This window comes from Centroberyx gerrardi, chromosome 14 (assembly GCF_048128805.1).
Source record: "Centroberyx gerrardi isolate f3 chromosome 14, fCenGer3.hap1.cur.20231027, whole genome shotgun sequence".
NCBI classification, from domain to species: domain Eukaryota; kingdom Metazoa; phylum Chordata; class Actinopteri; order Beryciformes; family Berycidae; genus Centroberyx; species Centroberyx gerrardi.
Window position 1 is genome coordinate 4,403,317 of NC_136010.1, and position 19,376 is coordinate 4,422,692.

General features: G+C 42.7%; 1 protein-coding gene across 2 annotated transcripts; it reads right to left on the reverse strand.

Moving 5' to 3' along the window:
• Positions 1 to 970: 970 nt before the first annotated feature.
• On the reverse strand, positions 971 to 19,144 carry srms (src-related kinase lacking C-terminal regulatory tyrosine and N-terminal myristylation sites). 2 transcript variants are annotated; one of them, XM_071901334.2, is made up of 8 exons: positions 18,222 to 19,144; positions 14,820 to 14,941; positions 11,299 to 11,465; positions 7,186 to 7,333; positions 6,145 to 6,303; positions 4,037 to 4,209; positions 3,278 to 3,434; positions 971 to 2,529 (listed from the first exon to the last, which is right to left on the reverse strand). In XM_071901334.2, the coding sequence occupies exons 1-8, from the start codon at positions 18,602 to 18,604 to the stop codon at positions 2,330 to 2,332; spliced, it is 1,509 nt and encodes a 502-aa protein (XP_071757435.1). In that variant the 5' UTR covers positions 18,605 to 19,144; the 3' UTR covers positions 971 to 2,329. The 2 variants fall into 2 exon arrangements, with proteins under 2 accessions (XP_071757435.1, XP_071757434.1); XM_071901333.2 differs by having other exon boundaries at positions 4,037 to 4,218.
• Between the last annotated feature and the right edge of the window lie 232 nt (positions 19,145 to 19,376).

A 19,376-nucleotide genomic window follows, 5' to 3' on the forward strand; every position in this document is an offset into this window, starting at 1 on the left:
TTCCTCGCTGCCAAAACCTCTAACCTGCAGGATGACAGGTCACCAAAAGTCCTGGTTCTCTTGTGATTGGTCAGTGTGAACCTGAACAAACCAAATACAGAAATGCAACAAAGTCAACATTTCCCCTCTGGTTCGGACCAAAGAAAACAAACTGTAGGTGTGATCGAACCCTCGCTGGTTTCCCGGCCGTCCAGCTGAAGGATGCTCTGCCTCCTCTCTGCTTCACCCTGCTGCCCCTTTCTCAGGGAGTGAAGCTGAGTAATCTGTCACTCATTCAAGGTGCTACATGTAGGATTTTCCCACTTTTACATGGCTGTGAAACTAGTTGTGCCATATTATATTATGATGCCCACTGCTGAAACAGTCACCTCTTCATAGCTTTGTTCACATCGTAGATTAAAGATATTTTTGTTTGACTTTTTCACAAGGACTGACAGTATCTGGAAGCCAAACATATACTGTAATTTAAATGTATTTTGAGTCTTAAGTGGTCTGGAGTCCCTGTCCCTTTGTGCTGCCCAGGTATATAAAATATTTTTCATCATTTTCATACATACTCATTGATTATGCTGTATTAAAGGAAATGTTCAGGATTTTTGGAAGCCAATGGATCACTAATCAAACTCGCTCTTATATCACTTTCCCTCCCTCTTATTCAAAGAGTTTTCATGCCAAAGTTTTTCTTTCTGAGCAACTGGCATGAGCAATGCTACTGTAAGTCAATGGAGAATGAAGACATTTCTGTCAAAACTGCAAAAATGACCTGTATAGTTTAATGGGTTGAGCATGGCACTGCTATAACCACAGTTCTGGGTTCAGCTCCCCCTGCTACTCATGTTAAAATGCATGATGCTGTGAGGCACTCTGGGTAAAACCATTCTTAGTATTACTACTAAGGGAAACAAGTGGAATGCTTTGTATACACTCAGAGAGAGAAATGGTGTACATCATGATCAAAATTCCAGACACATTTCAAAACGATACCTAAAATACTTTATTCTTTCCATTATCGGTGTTTGGTACCTGATGGCATTACAGCCTCAAACGCAGAACTGAATGTTTTGTTTTAATGATTATGGCTCAAGTTTCCTGAACTTGCCTTCATCTTCTATAAATAGCATGCATAAAAGTCCAAAATTGCATTGCTCTCATATTGCATTGGTTCAAATTGCTGAACCCCCCTCCCCCTAAAACGTCCTGTGGATATGGCTGGTTCTCTGAGCAGTCCTTCATTTTCGTAGTTCTTTACAGTTCATATTTTGTAGTTTAGTGTGTGTACAGTCCGTAGTGTAAACATAGGCACTCTAGTTATGACTGGCCATTATAATGGGCCTATAGTTCAGCAGTAATACACACAGTACTATGGCCCACTGGTGCTGCGTTAAAGCAGAGTTTTTCAAGCACTGGGTCGGGGCCCAAAAGTGGGTCACGGGAAGATAAAAATGGGTTCCCGTAGTATTCTGAAGAAACTGGTATCCAAATCTGTTAGCTGTGTTACACGCTGCCAGAGCCTTCTCAAATCCCTGCAGTGTAAGTTAGGCTGAATAAAATACTCTGTGCTTGTGGGCAGTAAACCCAGGAAGCACGTCATTATTGCACATAACCTCGATTCAGCGCCGGATACTGCAGTCGAAAGACAGTTGATCAACTTTTTAGGTCCTGACCTGTGATGTCATAACATCTCAACGTGTGCAGACACAGACATGGCACATACAGAAGTAATAAAATATAATTTAGAAAACACAAAAGGGTATAAAATCAAATAAGGTTGGTGCTGTGAGTGTTTTCGGTGTTGAGTGTCTTTTGGGTCGGAGTGCAGTATTCACATTGAGTCTCGTTTCTTCTTCTTCTTCTCCTTGATCTTTTGACCGTTCTCTCCTTATTTTCTGTCCTCGTCTCCATCGTTCATTTTTCCTCTCTTTTAGTGGAAGGAAAGACGTATTCCTCTTTTTCCTCATTCTCTCCTTCCTCCTCGTTTGATTTGGCAAGCATCTCCTCCTTCTCCTCTCCTTCCTCCTTCACCGTTTGGCTGCTCCTTCTCTTCCCCTCCCTCTCTCTCACTCTGGTTTTTGAAGTATACCCTGTTGTGGATGGCGACTGCATGGAGCAGGAGTTCAGTCTTCAGTTCAGTTTTCTCATCCCACTCTCCATCCTTTATATGTGGCTGGTGAGAGTGTTGAAGGAGGGTCTTTCTCTTCTTCTTCTCCTCCTCCTCTCTCACCCTTTCTACTACTCCAAGGGTTTCCTGGAACCTCCTGGAGATCTCATCCTTTTTTCCCCTCTCCTTCTCCTCCGCCTCCTCCTCTTCTTCCTCCTTCTCTCCCTTTTTCTACACCTCTATGGTCTTGAAGTATATCCTGGCGTATATGGTGTCCAGCTGGCTGTGCAGGGCGTGGAAGGAGGGTCTCTTGGAGGCTTCAGCAGCCCAGCAGTCCATCATGATGCGGTAGATATTCTGCGGGCAGCGGGTCGGACACGGCAGCCGGAACCCCGACGACAGCAGCTCCAGCACTTCCTTGTTGCTCTTACCTGAAGCGGAGGGATGGAAAGGGAAGGAAGGGAAGAAGAGGGAGGAAAGAACAGGTTATTCGTTTTTTACTCTGTTCTTCAGCAGGAACAGAAGGTAAACTGTGGGCTATCTCATCTAGAATATGCTTTTGTGCAGATGGCTGATATCTGGAGCCATCTGGAGCCACGCTTGAAGAATTACTGCAATAACTCAACTCTAAAAGGCCGTTAATGTCAACATGACACTTGCAAGATATTAATGTATCCTGAGAGTATATGTTATGATTACTCAGGGATAAAAAAAAGTTAGTGAAGTACTATTTTTTCCACTCTCAAAACGCAAAAAGCGGCAACATATCCTGCACAAGTGTTCCCCTAAATAATCAAACACAATTGCTACGCTCTAAACAATATACAATAAATTCAGATATAGTTTGACGTATTAATATGTTTGGATAATAAATGCGCAATAACAATGTGGTGGTACTTGATGCAAATCTGCTTAATACATAATGCACTTAGAAGAGTGTAACCACACAATGGAAACAATTAGGTTTGTACACTTAAACACCCAATACTTCCCATACTTCCACTGTGTTGTTCCACCCTTGTAAGTGCATTATGTAACGGGAAGAGTTTCATTAAGCACAGACACAGTATTGTTGCATACTTACAATGCTTCAACATTTGTTAATACGTTAATACACTGGAATAAGGCCGCTGTAAAGTGGTAATACATTAGCAGGAAGAAGGTTATTGGTCAGCGCACCGTCGTAAGGCATCTTGCCGCGTGACATCATCTCGTACAGCAGCACGCCGAACGACCAGACGTCTGACTTCACGGAGAAGCGCTGGTAAATGGCGGCCTCCGGAGCCGTCCACCGCACCGGGATCTTAGTGCTGCGGCTGGCTGTGTACACACTGTCCTGGAGAGGCAGGCAGGCGGGGGGGTTAACACACACACATACATACACACTTAAACTTTAAAACTACTTCTCCCCCTCGCTGGCATCGCTCCGTTTGTTTTGAAGAGCAAGAAGAAGGATAAGAGCCGCTAACAGGCCTTGATAACAGCTAATATGCATTCAGTCATATGTAGTATGTATATGTATGATGCATATGACATGTATGTAATGGTGTGTAAAGCCCTTTGAGACTTGACTGTGATAAAGGTTGAAACTAAAGTTGAAACTATGCAGTCAGAATAGTGGAACTGGAATCAATTTGTGCCTGTTTTGTGCCATAAAGCAATCCAGCAGCACTGCTCTCTATGGGTTGACACTGTAAAGCATGTTGCACTTCTGGCCACGCCCCAATCAGTGATGTCACAGAAGGTGTTTGGCATCAGCTGTCAATCACTGATTGGGGCGTGGCCAGAAGTGCAACATGAAGAATCAGCGTTATTCTGAAACGCATAATACGGTTCTTGACAGATGACATAAACATACATCTGTCTATCTCTCATACAACGTGCATACACACACACACACACACACACACACCTCTGTGCCTCCCCTCCCCCCCTTACCTTTATAATCCTGGCCAGTCCGAAGTCGGCCACCTTGCAGACCAGGTCGTCTCCCACCAGGATGTTTCTGGCAGCCAGGTCTCTGTGGACGATGTGTCTGTCCTCTAGATAAGCCATGCCCTCTGCTATCTGACTGCCCATGTAGATGAGATGAGCTGATGTTAGCACCTGGCCTTCAGCGGCTAAAACACACGTACACACACACACACACACACACACACACACACACACACACACACACACAGACAGACACAAACACAGACATGGTAAGCTGAGCAGGTCAGGGTCTGTCTTCCAGATAGGCCACGCCTCCTGCTGTGACTGTAGAAACAGGCTAAAGTTAGCATACGGCCATCTGTGATTAAAACACACACAGACTTTATGCCCATTACTTTGTTATCTTGAGATAATGAGAAAACTTGTTATCTCTGGGAAACAATAAGATAATGATATAAATACTTAATTATATCAATCAAGAAAACAAAGAAAATTAACTCGTTATCATGGGAAAACGGCGTAAATAAAGTTAGTTATGTACTGTATGTTTCTGTATGTTAGTAATATATTCTGTCAGTATGAGCAGTATGTGCTTGTGTTTCAGTGATGGAGGAATTTCCCACTGTGGAATCAATATTAATACGTTTTACTACTACTATAATTACTAGTATACAGTATGCAGTAGGTAAGTACAATAAGGGTATGCAGACACACACACACACACAGCAGAGAGAAAATGAACAGTGGATATCATCTGCAGGTATGAGAGAGAAACCCTTTGAATGGAGTCTTTCAGATTTGCTCAGTGAGATTCACTAAGCTAAAGCCTTTTTAATACATCAATACAATATTTCTCTGCCAAGAGGAGCTGCCAATCCGCCGATAATAATTCCATTTGTCTTGGTTTTACGTGGAGAGATTTTTCGTCACATGGCCTAAATACTGTTTCAGAGGCCTTTCCAAAAAATTTGCTGCAGGAGGGGCTGAACTAATTCCGAAACCCGAAGAAAGCAAAATTAGCTTCCTATTCTAAACCTCTTTCCACATTAAAGCGACAGTGGAGTCCGCTCTGTCAGAAAGCCGCCCTGCGGCGTTTAGAAACAGGAAATAAACCAATGAAAACACTTGTTGTTGAGGAACTGATTTCCCGTCAGTTTTCTGTTGCACCGGCTTCCATACGGTAAGTTGATGCTCTGTTATCTGATCGGTTCGTTCCACATCGTGCTGGTAAACTGCACCTTTTTCTTTAATGGGGTTCCTTCACATTTTAACAGGCTGTCTCTCTTCAAAAGACACTACAATAAAAGAAGTGAAGGAGTTGGCCGTCTGCCCAAAATGATTTGAAAGATTACAGTATAATGTTACCAGACTGAAGGGAGCAGGAGGGAGCTGCAGAGCACAGCAGGAGCCTGACGCTCATTAAGCTGCTCTGCATAATGCATGCAGGAGCACTCGCATGTCTTTGACTGTGTGTGTTTGTGTGTGCATGCATAAAGCGTACGCAGCAGGGTAAGAAATTAAGAGAATTAGTTAAAGCTGCAAAGAAATGAACTAAGAAATACAATTTTAGGGGCATTTTGGTTCTTTTCAGGAGCAATTCTATTGAACTACAGTATGAAATAATACATTTGCAATGCATATTGGCCAATAAACACTCAATTTGTTCCAGTGATATTTGTTTTATTTGAAATCCTTATATAGCATCACATAAACAGAGTAACAGTCAGAGACATTCTCTACTGCTTCAGGCTGCGTGCTCTTTTTTTTTTTTTCCTGATCAACGCTCCATTTTTCTGTCCCAGAATGCACTGGACAGAATTGCCCGGTCATCGGCTCCCGCAAATCAGCTACAGTGGCCCACAGGGGACAGCAGTCACATTCACTATATGACTATGACTATATGACAATTTAGTGGTAATAATGTGAACAGGGTAAAATTTCTAATTATCAGGGACATTTTTTCCCTGCTCATTCATTTCACAGACATTTTATGAACTTTTAAGGACATTTCTGCCCCGAGCGTCGTTCATTTCTGACCATGGCATGCAGGTATGTGTGCAACACTTGTTTATCTGCGTGTGTGTGTGTGTGTGTGTGTGTGTAGCACTCACAGGCGAGGTAGGACTTGAGGCTGCCTTTGGTCATGAGTTCGGTGACGATGTAGACCGGCTCTCCTCTGGAGCACAGAGCCAGCAGCTGGATCAGCTTCGGGTGATGGAGGCTCTTCAGCGCCTGCACCTCCTTCACAAACTCATCCTGCTTAGTGTCCTCTGGGAGGGGGGGGGGGGGGGGGGGGAGAGAGAGAGAGAGAGAGAGAGAGAGAGGAGGATGAGAAGGGAGAGCTGTTTGTTGTTGTCTCTTCTCTCCATCTTCCATCCATCCCTCCATCTTGCCTTCCTCCTTACAATCAACTCCCCTATCTCTCTACTTTACTGACTGTATTGTCTTCATAGGGAGGGGAATTTCTTTGCAGTGAGAAACACACGTTGGCATGGCAACAGAGAAACAGCAACCACAACAGGTTATAGTAAACAAAGAGTATCAAAATCAAAAGCAGGTAAAGGGAAAAATGCACACTACAGTATCCAAAAGCTTCCAATCTCAATTGAAGAGTCTGTCCATTCATCCCTCCATCCACACCTTGTTTAAGCATCTCTCCTCTTTTCTCTAGTCTAGTCCATACTCACTTCCCAAATTTATACATTTACCAATCATTCCCTCCATCTTTTCATATTTATCCCTCTATCTCCATCTGTCCATCATGTTTTTGAACATCTTTATGCCCCCCCCATTCCCTCCCACTATATTTCCTTCCTTCCATCTATCCCTCTATCACTTCATTCATAACAGTTTAAAATTCAATTCAATACATTTTACTGAATTGAATTTTATACCTTCATCCATTCCTCCTCCTACCTCTCCAATCATCCCATCATCCATTCCTTATTTGAACATTTTAGCACATTTTCCTTCCTTCTCATCACCTATTCGCCCATCATCCATCCTCACATATTTGGTTTTAGCCTCTTAGTGGCTCCCCCACTGTTTTCTTTCCTCCATATAACCTCCTAGACATTTTATAAGTTTCCTTCACTCCCCTCTCCCTCCCTCCCTCCATTCTTCCCTTCTTCCCTCCCTCCCTCCCTCCATACCTTGTTTGAGCATCTTTATGGCCACCTTCCTGCTCTCGGTGGTCCACACAGCCTCCCACACCTCTCCAAAGTGTCCCTCTCCCAGTTTCTTGTTGAGTTTGAACTCCTCTCTCGGCCTCTCCCACGGCTCCATGTCGAACAGCTCCCGCTGCACAGAGACCACACACACTTTTAAACAGTTTTAATCAAACGGTCTATGATTTGTGATGAATGACAGACGGCTGCACTCTATGCTGTATATCCCAACAGTAAGTCTGAAACAGAAGATGGAGAAATCAGCCCTTGGTGTAAGTGAAGCTCATCCTGCAGCAAAGCTAAACCAAACCTCCTCTGTGGCAACAGAGTTGTGTTTAGACACTGTGCTTTTTCTAACTCTGAAGATGGTCGAGTTTAAAGCTGAAATCTGGGATTTCCCTGATCTGTCTCCCTCTTTGGCGGGAAAAGTATTTGAAATGATGTTCAGACTACAACCAAACTACCACAGAAGTATTATATTATCAATTATATTATCAAAGAAGGTGTAGCAGCCAGTGTGACTCACTAAACATTTCCCACCTCAGTAAAAATGGCTTCCCCAGACCAGGTCATTTGACTTTCAATGATTGTAACTTTTGTAATGAAATTAGGCAACAACATCACTTATGATCGTGTAAATATTGCGACTTGACATTAACAGCAGTCTACAGTGTGCTGCAGTGCTAGCATCAGTCAGGTTGGTTTTCAGTGTAAGCTCTTTGGGTCGGCTAGCATGCTAACTAGCTAGTGGCACATGGCTTTCCGGCGCAGCTAACCTGTGTTGGCTAACGTTAGCTGGATAGTTAGCAGACTTTTGTCAAAAATTTCAACAGCAGTCTATGGAGAGTCTCCAACATGGTAATACTGACGACTGGTACTGTGTAACCTGACTCCACAGTCCAGATGGATAAAGTAACTATTTATTTCTGGAAAAAAGTCCCAGATTCCAGCTTTAAATACAGCAAGATTGTGCAAAATTGGTAAGTGAATGTCTGAATAGATAAGACAGATGAATGAATGAAAGAATGAATGAATGAATGAATGAAGAACAATTAGGCTTGTGTCATTAATAAATGGCAAATGAGATTGAGAATTTTATATAACAAATTTATTATTTTAAGTCGTATAAACAATCAGGTGCTACAAAACACATTCTGCTCTAATGATCAAGTGCTTTAATAAATATATGAAATGAAATGAAAAAATCTATGAGATGATTTGTTAAATAAGATCACAAAACATGACCAATAAATTAATGATTAACAATACGTCATTTCCATATAAATAAGGTAGCAGTTACATAAAATCAGCTTGACTTGAAACGCGTCACTGTCTGAACTGAAGGAGACACACAGGGCAACTTGCTGCTCAACATTCCCCACTGAACACACAGCAACTCACAGATTCTTGACCCCGGCTCTAGTTTTGTTTTGTTGCTGGGAGCGCTGATGATCTACGATGCCACAAAAAAATACCTTGTGTATCAGGAGTGTAGAGCTGCATCTAACCAGACAGGAGTTCAGACTTCTTCATACAAAACAAACTGAAAACATACATTTATTTTGGCATTTGCTTGAAATAAAAGACATGATTTGGTTTGAGCCTCTTTAAGTATCTCAGTCTGTTGCTTTATAGAAAGAATGCCATGAAAGTGATATTTCACTTCAGTATGTTTTCTCTTTTCAGTGTGCTTAGTCATGAGATCAACTGTCTGATAGAAACAAGTTTAACAGTTTTCATCCATATTAATAGAATTATGATTCTTGCTAAAGGATAGTAAATTAAGTCCTTGGTTGACAAAATGATCACAACTTTGCAGAATGGCTCCTCTATATTTTAGAGATATAAATATTTTTAACATAACATTTAGGAATTAAACTGTATAGCCTATACCAAATATTGCTAGGTATGAACCTGTGTGGAACTGAATGAATAACGGTTTGAAAACACCTCTCTGGAGTCACAGTAGTGCAGTGAGCTACAGTCATGAAATGATAATGGCACTCACATAAAAATCAATACATAGTGTATAATGGATTCACTCTAATGGTTACAATTTATAGCCACGCTATTAAAAAAGATCTATATAAAAATATCATTTAAAAAATGGCTTTACGATTGAGACATCGAAATGAAATGAGTGGAAAAAAATATTTGAAATGTAAATAAAAAAGTGTAAAATAAAAATGATTGTTAATTATGTATGTCGCATTCACAGCCGTGTGTTTGTTGCTCACATGAGATTTGTGTGTGTGTGTGTGTTGCATGTGTGTATGATTATATTCCTATATGCACTTGTGGTCTGCCTGTGTGTTTTGCATATACTTTGTGTGTGTGTGCACTAGTGTGGGAATATGTTTGCATGTACTGTTGCACATGCAAGCAAATGTGCTGAATGGGTGTTTTGTGGTTGCATGCAGTGCATATAGGTGTCTGTGTGCATGGTCATATGCATGTGTATGTGTAAACGTTTACGTGTGTGTGTGTGTGTGTGTGTGTGTGTGCGTGTGTGTGTGTGTGTGTGTGAATGCGTGTGTGTGTTTCTGAGCTGCTGCAGACTGAGTGTGTCCGTGGCCTCAGACTCACAGCCTCCGCTGGAAGGGAAGAGAGAAGAGGGAGGAGTCACTCAGGGACCTGGAACTGATTTCTATCCCACAACACCACACATCCATCTGGGAAGAAGTCACTACCTGAAGTCTTTCAATATTTCTATTGATCTCCTTCAATATCTCTAAAATAGAGATGATCCAGCCAGAAAAATTTTACTTTGTCAACCAAGGACCTGAGTTACCTAGTATCCTGTAATCATAATTTTATCATAATTTCTTAAAGACCCCAATGAAGTGTGATGGAGAGCGGGATTTGCTTCCGTGTATTGACGTATTTCCGAATGAAACAGAAAGTTATGGCAGGAAGCCTCAGTGGGAGGGGCTTATTTGAATATTAATGAGATATGGAGGAAGTGGTTGTGGAGGAATATTTTCCGCCTCCGTCGCCCGTCTGGGAAAAGAGTTTTAGGTGAAGCAGCCAGAAACTCTCCTTCGTCCATGTTGCAGCTGAACTGAGCTGCATGCTGGGAAAAAATAGCGGGGGTGGGGGGGGGATAACTCCAACCGTTATCAAAATTTGATTGGATGAACAGTTTGTCTCCGCCCCCGAATGCAGGATGCGTCTTCAACAGAAATGTGCTGTTTACCGGAAAGAAACGATCTGAACATTTTGATGTAAAATTTCTAGAAATCCATTTTTTTTGCCTGTATTGGTGAACAGGTGAACGCTAAGTCCAGCAACATCGGCAAAAAGTAAAAAAAAACACACTAATTTTTCATTTAATGGGGTCTTTAGTAACGCGATGCTGTCAATCATTTTGCTGAGTGGGCGTCACATCTCTCTCCAGACATGGAGAAGCGTCACCCAGCTCTCTGTAGTCTCCCACTGGGTGCTGAATCCTCCACATGATAATCCATGAATACAGAATACAGCACAGTGGAGGTTTAATTTATACTGCAGTGCAGAGACAGAAGGTTTAATTACAGCGCTGCCATGTGATTCTATTCTAAAAATGTATTCCCCAATTAATTTATCCTCCAAATATGTTTTGCATTTAAATAATAATCCATGAATATAAAGCACAAGGCAGCACTCATTAAACTCTGCTGCTCTGCAACAATAGAAAGTTAAACTAAGTGCTGTGTTGCACTTTTTTTTCTTTTTTTTAAATTTGTCAAACAGCTCAAATTGAAGGGAAAACATGACATTCTGAATTTAACTTTACTTTAATTTACTGTGTGTGTGACATTGAGCGCGCATAAACTTCAGTCTTAGTAGTGTGTGTGTTGGCGTGAAATGTGTATGTGTGTGAATAATGTGTTTCAGTTTGTATGTGTGTATGTGTACTTGCTGTTCACACACACACACACACATTAAACACTCGCACATACATGCATACCACTCTATATACAATATACACATAACATTGTGTGTGCATGTGGGTGTAAATACTTAACTTCTGTCCGTGTGACTGTGTATCTCTGACTCCCCTTGTCCCTCACAGACTGTGTGTGAGTGTGTGTGTGTGTGTGTGTGTGTGGGACCCACCTGCTGGGCGCAGGGCTCCTCCAGCAGGACCCCCAGGCTGCGGGAGTTCTTCTGGTAGTAGGAGATCAGCTCTCCCAGCGTGGCGAAGGAGATCTTGTCTGAGACGAAGTAGGAGCCGATGGAGGAGCGCTGGATCCTGAAGTGGTACACCTTCCCCTCGCTCCTGGCTGGGGGGGGGGGGGGGGCATGGAGTGCATGGTTAGATAGACAGACACACACACACACACATTCTGCAGGACTTAACCCTCTCTAAACATTTCTCAGAGGCAGAGCTGCTCTGAAGGCGAAATAATCTGATTGGTTGAGCTAAACCTCAGTGGGCGGAGCCAAAGAACCACAGCTTTTCTGGTTAAGTAACATAAAACTGAAGCCGAGAGAAAAACACAAGAGGTAAAAGAGGAGGAAGCTATTATACCAATTGAAAAAATTACATCTAGTCATACTAAGTTATCTAGGTTAGCTAGTTAGCCTAGCTGACCTTCTAGTTCAAACTAGCTAAACTAGCCTATAGCTATCTAGGTTAGCTAGTTAGCTAGCTGCTGACCTTCAACATCATGAATGCCATGATGATGAACGAATGGAAAAAATAAGTCAGCGCTGTTTATATTTTTTATTTCGATTTTGACCATATCTTTTGCCGTTCAGGTTTGCCGGTTAGCTAATTTGCACTCTGTAAAACTATGGATCTTTGGCTCCGCCCACTGAGGTTTAACTCAGCCAATGAGATTACTAAAACTAATTCTCCAATATGCTAAATGCAAGTTATAATCAGAGACATGAATTTAATGAGTTAATATACTTACAATTACTGCAACACATAAACACACACACAAAAATACATTATATTGTCACATTCCAAGTACATGAAGATGTGCATATACTATATGTGTTTGTGTGTGGTGTGTGTGAAAGAGAGAGAGGGAGAGAGAGAGGGAAAGGGAAAGAGAGAGAGAGCGACAGTAAGACAGACAGAAAAGTGTGTCATCTTTTTTGTGCCATTAATCAGATATAGTGTCCAGAGTAATTCAGCTGTGGTCTGTTCTGCATGCACACACACACACACACACACACACACACACACACACACACACACACACACACACAGAAAACTGATAATGCATATTTCAAGAGGGGCTAGCGCAGTGGAAATTGAACATCTAACTGCAGCGTTTTCCCCCTGGGACCCAAAGGACCTTGAGGAGGGAGGGGGCGAGAGAGAGAGAGAGAGAGAGAGAGAGAGAGAGAGAGGAGGACGAAGGAGGGATGGAGAAAATGTGTGAGAGAGAAATAGATGCCTGAAGTAGATGGTGATGGCAGGGGATGGGAGGACAGAAAAGAGAAAGACAGTAATGAGGAACGGAGAGAGTGATGGGATGGGAGTAACTTGGGGGGAAAAGAGAGAGAGGAGAGAGAGCAGAAATAGGTCTTTGCAGTCACAAATCACAAATCTCCCAGCAGCCACTGCTGGCTCCATCATGGAGGTCCATTAGAGAATTGGCTGTGTGCAAATAATGTCTAAATATATAACAGCCAGGCTAGAGAGGAGAGCTGCCACCCAGATGAGTTTTACCGGCCTGGACTTTTTTTAATAGAATTTGACAGCTTGACAGTTTTTTTGGAAGAGTGGTTTTTAAAATTAGTTCTAACAGTTTTAATATTTCTCTGTAAATCAGTTGAATAAATGCACACTGAGTTCATTGCCTTTTCCTTCTTTCAGTATGGGTGTGTTCTAAACTAAACCATGTGTGACATGTTTACCTTTAGTTCAGCAGCTCTCGCTCACATACTGAAATCTGTCAAAGCAACAACTTTGTGACAGAGCTTTGACAAACGAACCCTAGTTGGTTTCCGGTTCAACTGTTTGGTTAAGCTGTCAACATGGCAGAAGGAGGCGATCCTGCTACCCAAACCACACTGTGGTGTTGGTGGTATTTTGCCATCTGAAAGGTGGCAACCCTAAAAAAAGAGCTAGCTGAAACAGCTTGTTGTGGTGTGGCTGTAGATCCATTCAGTAACGTTCTCAGTAAAAGTGAATAGTGTGATAAGGTGGATTTGGTTACTGTGACACAGTAAACTGTCTTGTCTTTAGCCCTAGTCTCTACTCCAAAACACTCTGAGTTGTAGCTTGAGAAGAGTCAGCTCAGTTAACCTGAACAAACTGTTAGCTAGCTAACTAGCCAGCAGGCTCATTTAGCAAAGCATCAGAACTTCATGCCAACATACTACTACTCGCCACTATTAACGTTAGCTACTAGCTAAGTAGCATTAGCTGCTGCTGCTGTTTTTCTTATTATTTTTTTCTTCAAATTTGTACTTCAAAAAAGTACTGCTATATTTTAAGCGATATCTTGACATTTTGAATTTAAGTTTGTTAGCACCTGTCACAATGTGGGGGAAAAGTTTCTACATTTGTCCTCAGTTAGCCACTGCTAACGCTAGCTACTAGCTACGTAACATTAACTATTGTGCAAATCAGATGACAGTGATGACCTGACCAGATACTATGGTTAGCTAGCTAACAAACTGACATTATCTAAACACAAAATTGGTCAGATATCAGCAGTGAAATAATCAGTTCCTAGTCAAAAACAGCACAGAAATTAATACTGTCTATTCCATACTGTTGAGATGGCCAAGTCTCAAGTTTAGGAATGCCATCAGCTGTTCTCAGCCCTTGTTGCCATGAGCTGAGGACCTCCAATATGGCCGCCAGAGGGCACGTTCATCCCCTCCACCTCCTACAATAGAGGAGGTGGAGGGGATGGCAGGAGGGAGAGGCCGAGAAAGATGGAGAGAGAAAGAGAGGGCGATTAAGGTGGATGGAGGCTGGAGACCTTGAGAGACTGAAGGGCAACAGAGGGAGGAAGGGGGGGCAGTGTGATGGAGGAAGAGAGGGATGGATGAAGGGACAGGGAGGAGGGTGGAGGGAGGAGGGGAACGAGAGAGGCCGGGAATAACAGGCTTTCTACCACTCATGGAATTTATGGAATATCACTGAATTTTGAGAGGTGTAGGCTATTCCAGGCAGGGAAAGTCAGGGAAATTGATATATTCTCATGGGAAATAAGGGAATATCATGGAATTTAGGAATATACCAGAATGTTACAACTTGTTTCACACATTCACTGCATTAAATGGTGTTTTTCAGCTGTTTTTTTCTGTACAGATAGCCCAACTGTAGTGGAAACCGGACTGTTTACTCCTTTAGAAAAAACAACATTAAGAAACCAAGAAGAAATTCAATCTGTAGGTCTTGGAAGCACTCTGACTTTTTTGTTTGAAAAGTCATGGAAAAGTCATGGGATTTTGGAGTGGAATCCTGGAATGAGGGAGAGACAGACAGGAGGAAGGAGAGACGGAGGAAGGGATGTGTGGAAAGAGAAGGAAGGGAGGAAGGGAACAAGATATGAAGGGAAGGAAGCATTGGGGAGGGTCAAAGGTCAGTGTGGAGGATGGAGAGAGGGGGAACGATGGATGGATGGATGGATGGATGGATGGATGGAGGAGTGTCAGGTCCTTACCGGAGATGGTGTACTCGTCACTGTGGCTCTCACTGATGCGCACCAGGAAGGAGCCATCTTTGTTTTGGGAAGCCAGCAACAACTTCTCAGCTTTCACACGGTTTATGTTCCCATAGTACCATCTACACAGAAAGACACACACACACACACACACACACACACACACAGATGGATGGATGAATGGATGGAAAAAGAGGGATGATGGAAGGATAAATGAACAGGTAGAGATACAAGTGAATGAATGAATGAACAGAAAAAGACAGACAGACAGATGGAGACAAAGTGGAGAAAAAGTATGTGTTTATATGACAAAGCAGACATGCAAAAGCAAGCACACACACACACACACACACACACACACGCATATAATCACATTTTGCACATGGCAAGCTGACAATCAGAGAATCAAGAAACATAAATGTTAGAAAACTTACAGTTACACAACTTGACTAATTAGTCCAATTAATTATTAAACAACAGAGAGTCTGCAAGTTACATTTAAGACTATTTAGGATTTTTAATGCCAGTTAGTAGAGAATTTAAGACCAATTTGCCACAAAAATAAACTTCAAACTGTAGTATTAGAATAGCCTACAGGTCTGAGTACTGCAACAAGAAAGCAACATTTTTAACGCAGCTGATGCTGAATTCAAGGCTTTAAAACCTGTATTTGAGACCTTTTAGAGCCTGGAATCTAGATGATTTCAGATATTTCAAGACTTTTTAAGGACCTGGAGACCAGAACACACTTTCCTACACTGCCTGGAGTGTCAAACGTTGAATACAAAACTATTTATTTTAACTGAAAAAGGAGAGTAGCAGGTTTCAGCGTTCAGGCCATCGTCATTTAGTGATCTGCATACGGCCTGCACACTGTACTTAAAAATGATAAATGACCTAGAATGTGATACAGTAGCCTGATGGATTCTTTGAGAGGACGTTAAGTGCTGTTTGTCCTGCCTGTTGAGGTGGATATGAACTAACCCCTATTTACTTTTATTATCTGGGATGGGCGGGTCTCCTCTCAGGTTTCACTGAAACTGCCAAGCAGCGGGCGTGAAAGAGTCATGGACAGAGTCTAGAAGGAGAAGCAGGCCTCAATGAATATCATAGAAAACTATAAGACCCTCTAGGAATATTATAGGAATATTACAGTGATACCATAGGAGATAAAAATACCATCAGATAGGATACGGTCACTATAAGGTCACTACCAAGGATACACTATAAGTCTCTATAGGAATATAAGGAGATAAAAATAGCCTTCCATAAAATAAGGTCACTATAAACTCACTATTGAGCGCCACTACACACTTTAAATTGCTATAGGAATATTCTAGGAATATTATAGTTATTTTTCAGAAGACAGAAATTACAATGCCTTTTAAGTTTTGGTCCATCCAAGAAATGCCACCCTGTTACTGTAATAAAAAGATGTTTTATTCTAACATGCACATGCACACACACACACACACACACACACACACACACACACACACACACACACACAAAATAAACTTCTGACACTGCGCTGAAACTTTTCTTGCCAGATGTTGATTTGTCAATTGATGAACATTAGCAAAATTATGGCATTTTAGTGGCAAACTTTCCCTTAAAAAGAACTATAGCAATCCTATAATAACAGAAAGATAATAATAGCATAAGGTCACTATAAACTCACTATTGAGCAGCAGACACACTGTCAGTCCCTATTGTAGGAATATTATAGTGATTTTTCCTTGTGGGTCGCTACAAAATGGCACAAATTTACTTTAAGATTAAACTTTATGTTTCTAAAAGTAATGTTTTCCACACTGCAAACAATCTCCATCTTAACAAGTCATTTAGTCTATTATTGAGTCTTAAAAATCTTAAAACAGTGAAAAAATCTGCCAGTGGGGTTCGATCATTTCACTTGTTTCCAGTGCAATTCCAATTTAGTAGAATCAAGAGTCATTTTCTTGACAGCAGTGCAGTGATCTGCCTTATTCTGACTGCTTTCAACAGACTGACACTCTGTTCTAGAAAACTCCTGAAACAAGTGAAGCTGCATTGGAGACAAGTGGAGTTATCTCTCCTCACTGCAGAATGTTTCTCTTGGTTTAAGAAAAATAAGATTTGAAGGTTGAATATGAGACTAAATGACTTGTTCAGATGGATGTTTTTTGCAGTGTGACACATTATGAGGAGCTGCTGGTGATGTTGCTCTCCACGTCCTCTGCTGTCTGTTGGTGACTGACAGGACTGACAGAGAAACCCTATCCACTGCTTATTATCCTTCATTACAATGGCGTGTGTGTGTGTGTGTGTGTGTGTGTGTGAGTGAGAGAGAGAGAGAGAGGGGGGGACACGATGGCTTAGCGAGGGTCTGGAGTCAGTTTGGGGTCAACAGCAACACAAACAGAGCAGATAACTCAGCTGAAATATGAATGAAATGATTCCCCGCAGGCTGGATAAATAATGGAGAGGCTGCAGATGCCAGCTGGGTGTGAAGGCAGGCAGGCAGGCAGACCTACATCTGGTTTGACTGTTGTTTCAACAGCAAGCTCAACTTCAAGTTCTTCCTCAGTGGATTTGTGAATGCGGTGTTAAACCTCACTGTAGCAGCCAGGGCGCCATTTATAACTGTGACTGCAGTACAGTGGGAGCTGCTGGGCGTCAGTTGGGTGGCGTTGGCATGACACTTAACTGTCCTTTAGCCTGAGTCAGTCCAAATCTCATCTTGTAGTATATCGTTTAATATAAGAGTATAAGGGAGATAATTCATTATAATATATAAACAAAATAATTCACACCAGCAGAGCATCTGGGATAATTTCCCCTCTGATAGTTGGGTGACCTACAGTGACTTGGATATTTTGATAATAATAATATCTGGTCAGTTACTCTGTTTACATAGCCAGTTTTTGGTGGTGAATAACTTTAATTAACATTAGAAAGGCCAAACCGCAGTCAAATATCTCAGCTCTCAAAATGTTCCTCCATGACTTTTCCTGGAGTCTTTCTGTAAGAACCAGTGTTAGATTTTCAAAATCCCACAAGAAAATATGAGTTTTAATTATGTTTCACCCCTAAAATTAACAGCTTGATATCCTTCTCTAACATCCATTGGCCTTTCTAGTGTTAGTTAATGACAAGGAGCAAATTCACACACACATCTGTGATGTAGGCTACAGCCAGGACGAATCTGTCATTTTTGTTGAGCTTTTATCTGATGCTCTTATCCAGACCGACCTACAGTGAGTGAACCAGCAGGATAAAGTTAAATTCTCATATCAGCAACATAACAAGCAGCCAATAGTAAAGAGTATAAGGGTCACACCGCCCTGTAACATCCTGAGCCACTGGATGATCATAGAGAGAATAAGAGCAGAGAGGATCAGCTCTGTGTTCCGGACTCACTTGTGTTTGGCGAACTCGTCCTGCAGCAGAGCCACATAGTTGGCCGGGACCAAGCCGGACTCCAGAGAGCCGGTCAGCTTCTTGGCCAGGACGTACTCCCCCCGCTTCTCGATCACCGACAGCTTGTCCCCCTCCTTCACCGTCAGCTCCTCGTCGCTCCGGGCCTCGAAGTCGAACAGCGCCGCGTACAGCTGGACCGGCCGCTTCTTGGGCGACGGGACGCGGATGTCGCCCGAAATGGTCCGGATCTCCGCCGCCGCCGCGGCGGGGTTCGCGATGACACGGTTATTGTTGTTGGGGACGTTGGGGTAATGGAAGTCAGGCCAGATCCAGTTCCACAGCCGGCTTAAACACGGCATACAGCTGCGACAGCAACCCTCCATCCCGGAACATGAAGGACCGCAGCGGCAGGTTTATTCTAAGGTTTATTATAACGCCGATCAAAGGGAATATGACGCTCCGGGGTTAGTCCGCTGACAAAAAGGCCTGCTTCAGCCTACAGTTTCCAGCCGTACAACCCCCCTTTTTTCTCTCTCCCTCTCGCTGAAAACATAATGCACCGCCAGCAATAGTTGGGTAGATTAGCCGGAGGAACCGGTTTTTTTGCGCTGAGATCATGGATCAGAGCTCCGCGGCTGCAGTGCGCACGGCGGCTGTGGGAATGCGGAAACGGGAGTGGAGGCCATCCAACTCGGATCAGTTCCCTGAAAGGACTCGGCGGCGACCCAAGATGAACCAAGAATCTGAACATGGTCCCCGAGACCGCAGGGAAAAATGTTAATCCATTATAATCTATCGTGCATGGAGAGGCTGGTGCGGACATGCAGGTGGAAATCCGCCGAGCGACGCTGCGGAGGAAACAGAACAATGCGTAAAAGTTTTGGTTTGGTTTGGCGCTCCGCTCGTCTCCTGCTGCTCAGACACCTGGCTCTGACTGGGAGGCGGATACTGTAAATAGACCCGTGTGTGTGTGTGTGTGTGTGTGTGTGTGTGTGTGTGTGTGTGTGAGAGAGAGAGAGAGAGAGAGTGTGTGTGAGAGAGAGAGAGTGAGTATGTGAGAGAGAGCTAGTGTATGTTTGAGTATGAGCAAGGAGTGTGTGTGTGTGTGTGTGTGTGTGTGTGTGTGTGTGTGTGCGTGTGTCCATATGCCTTTAG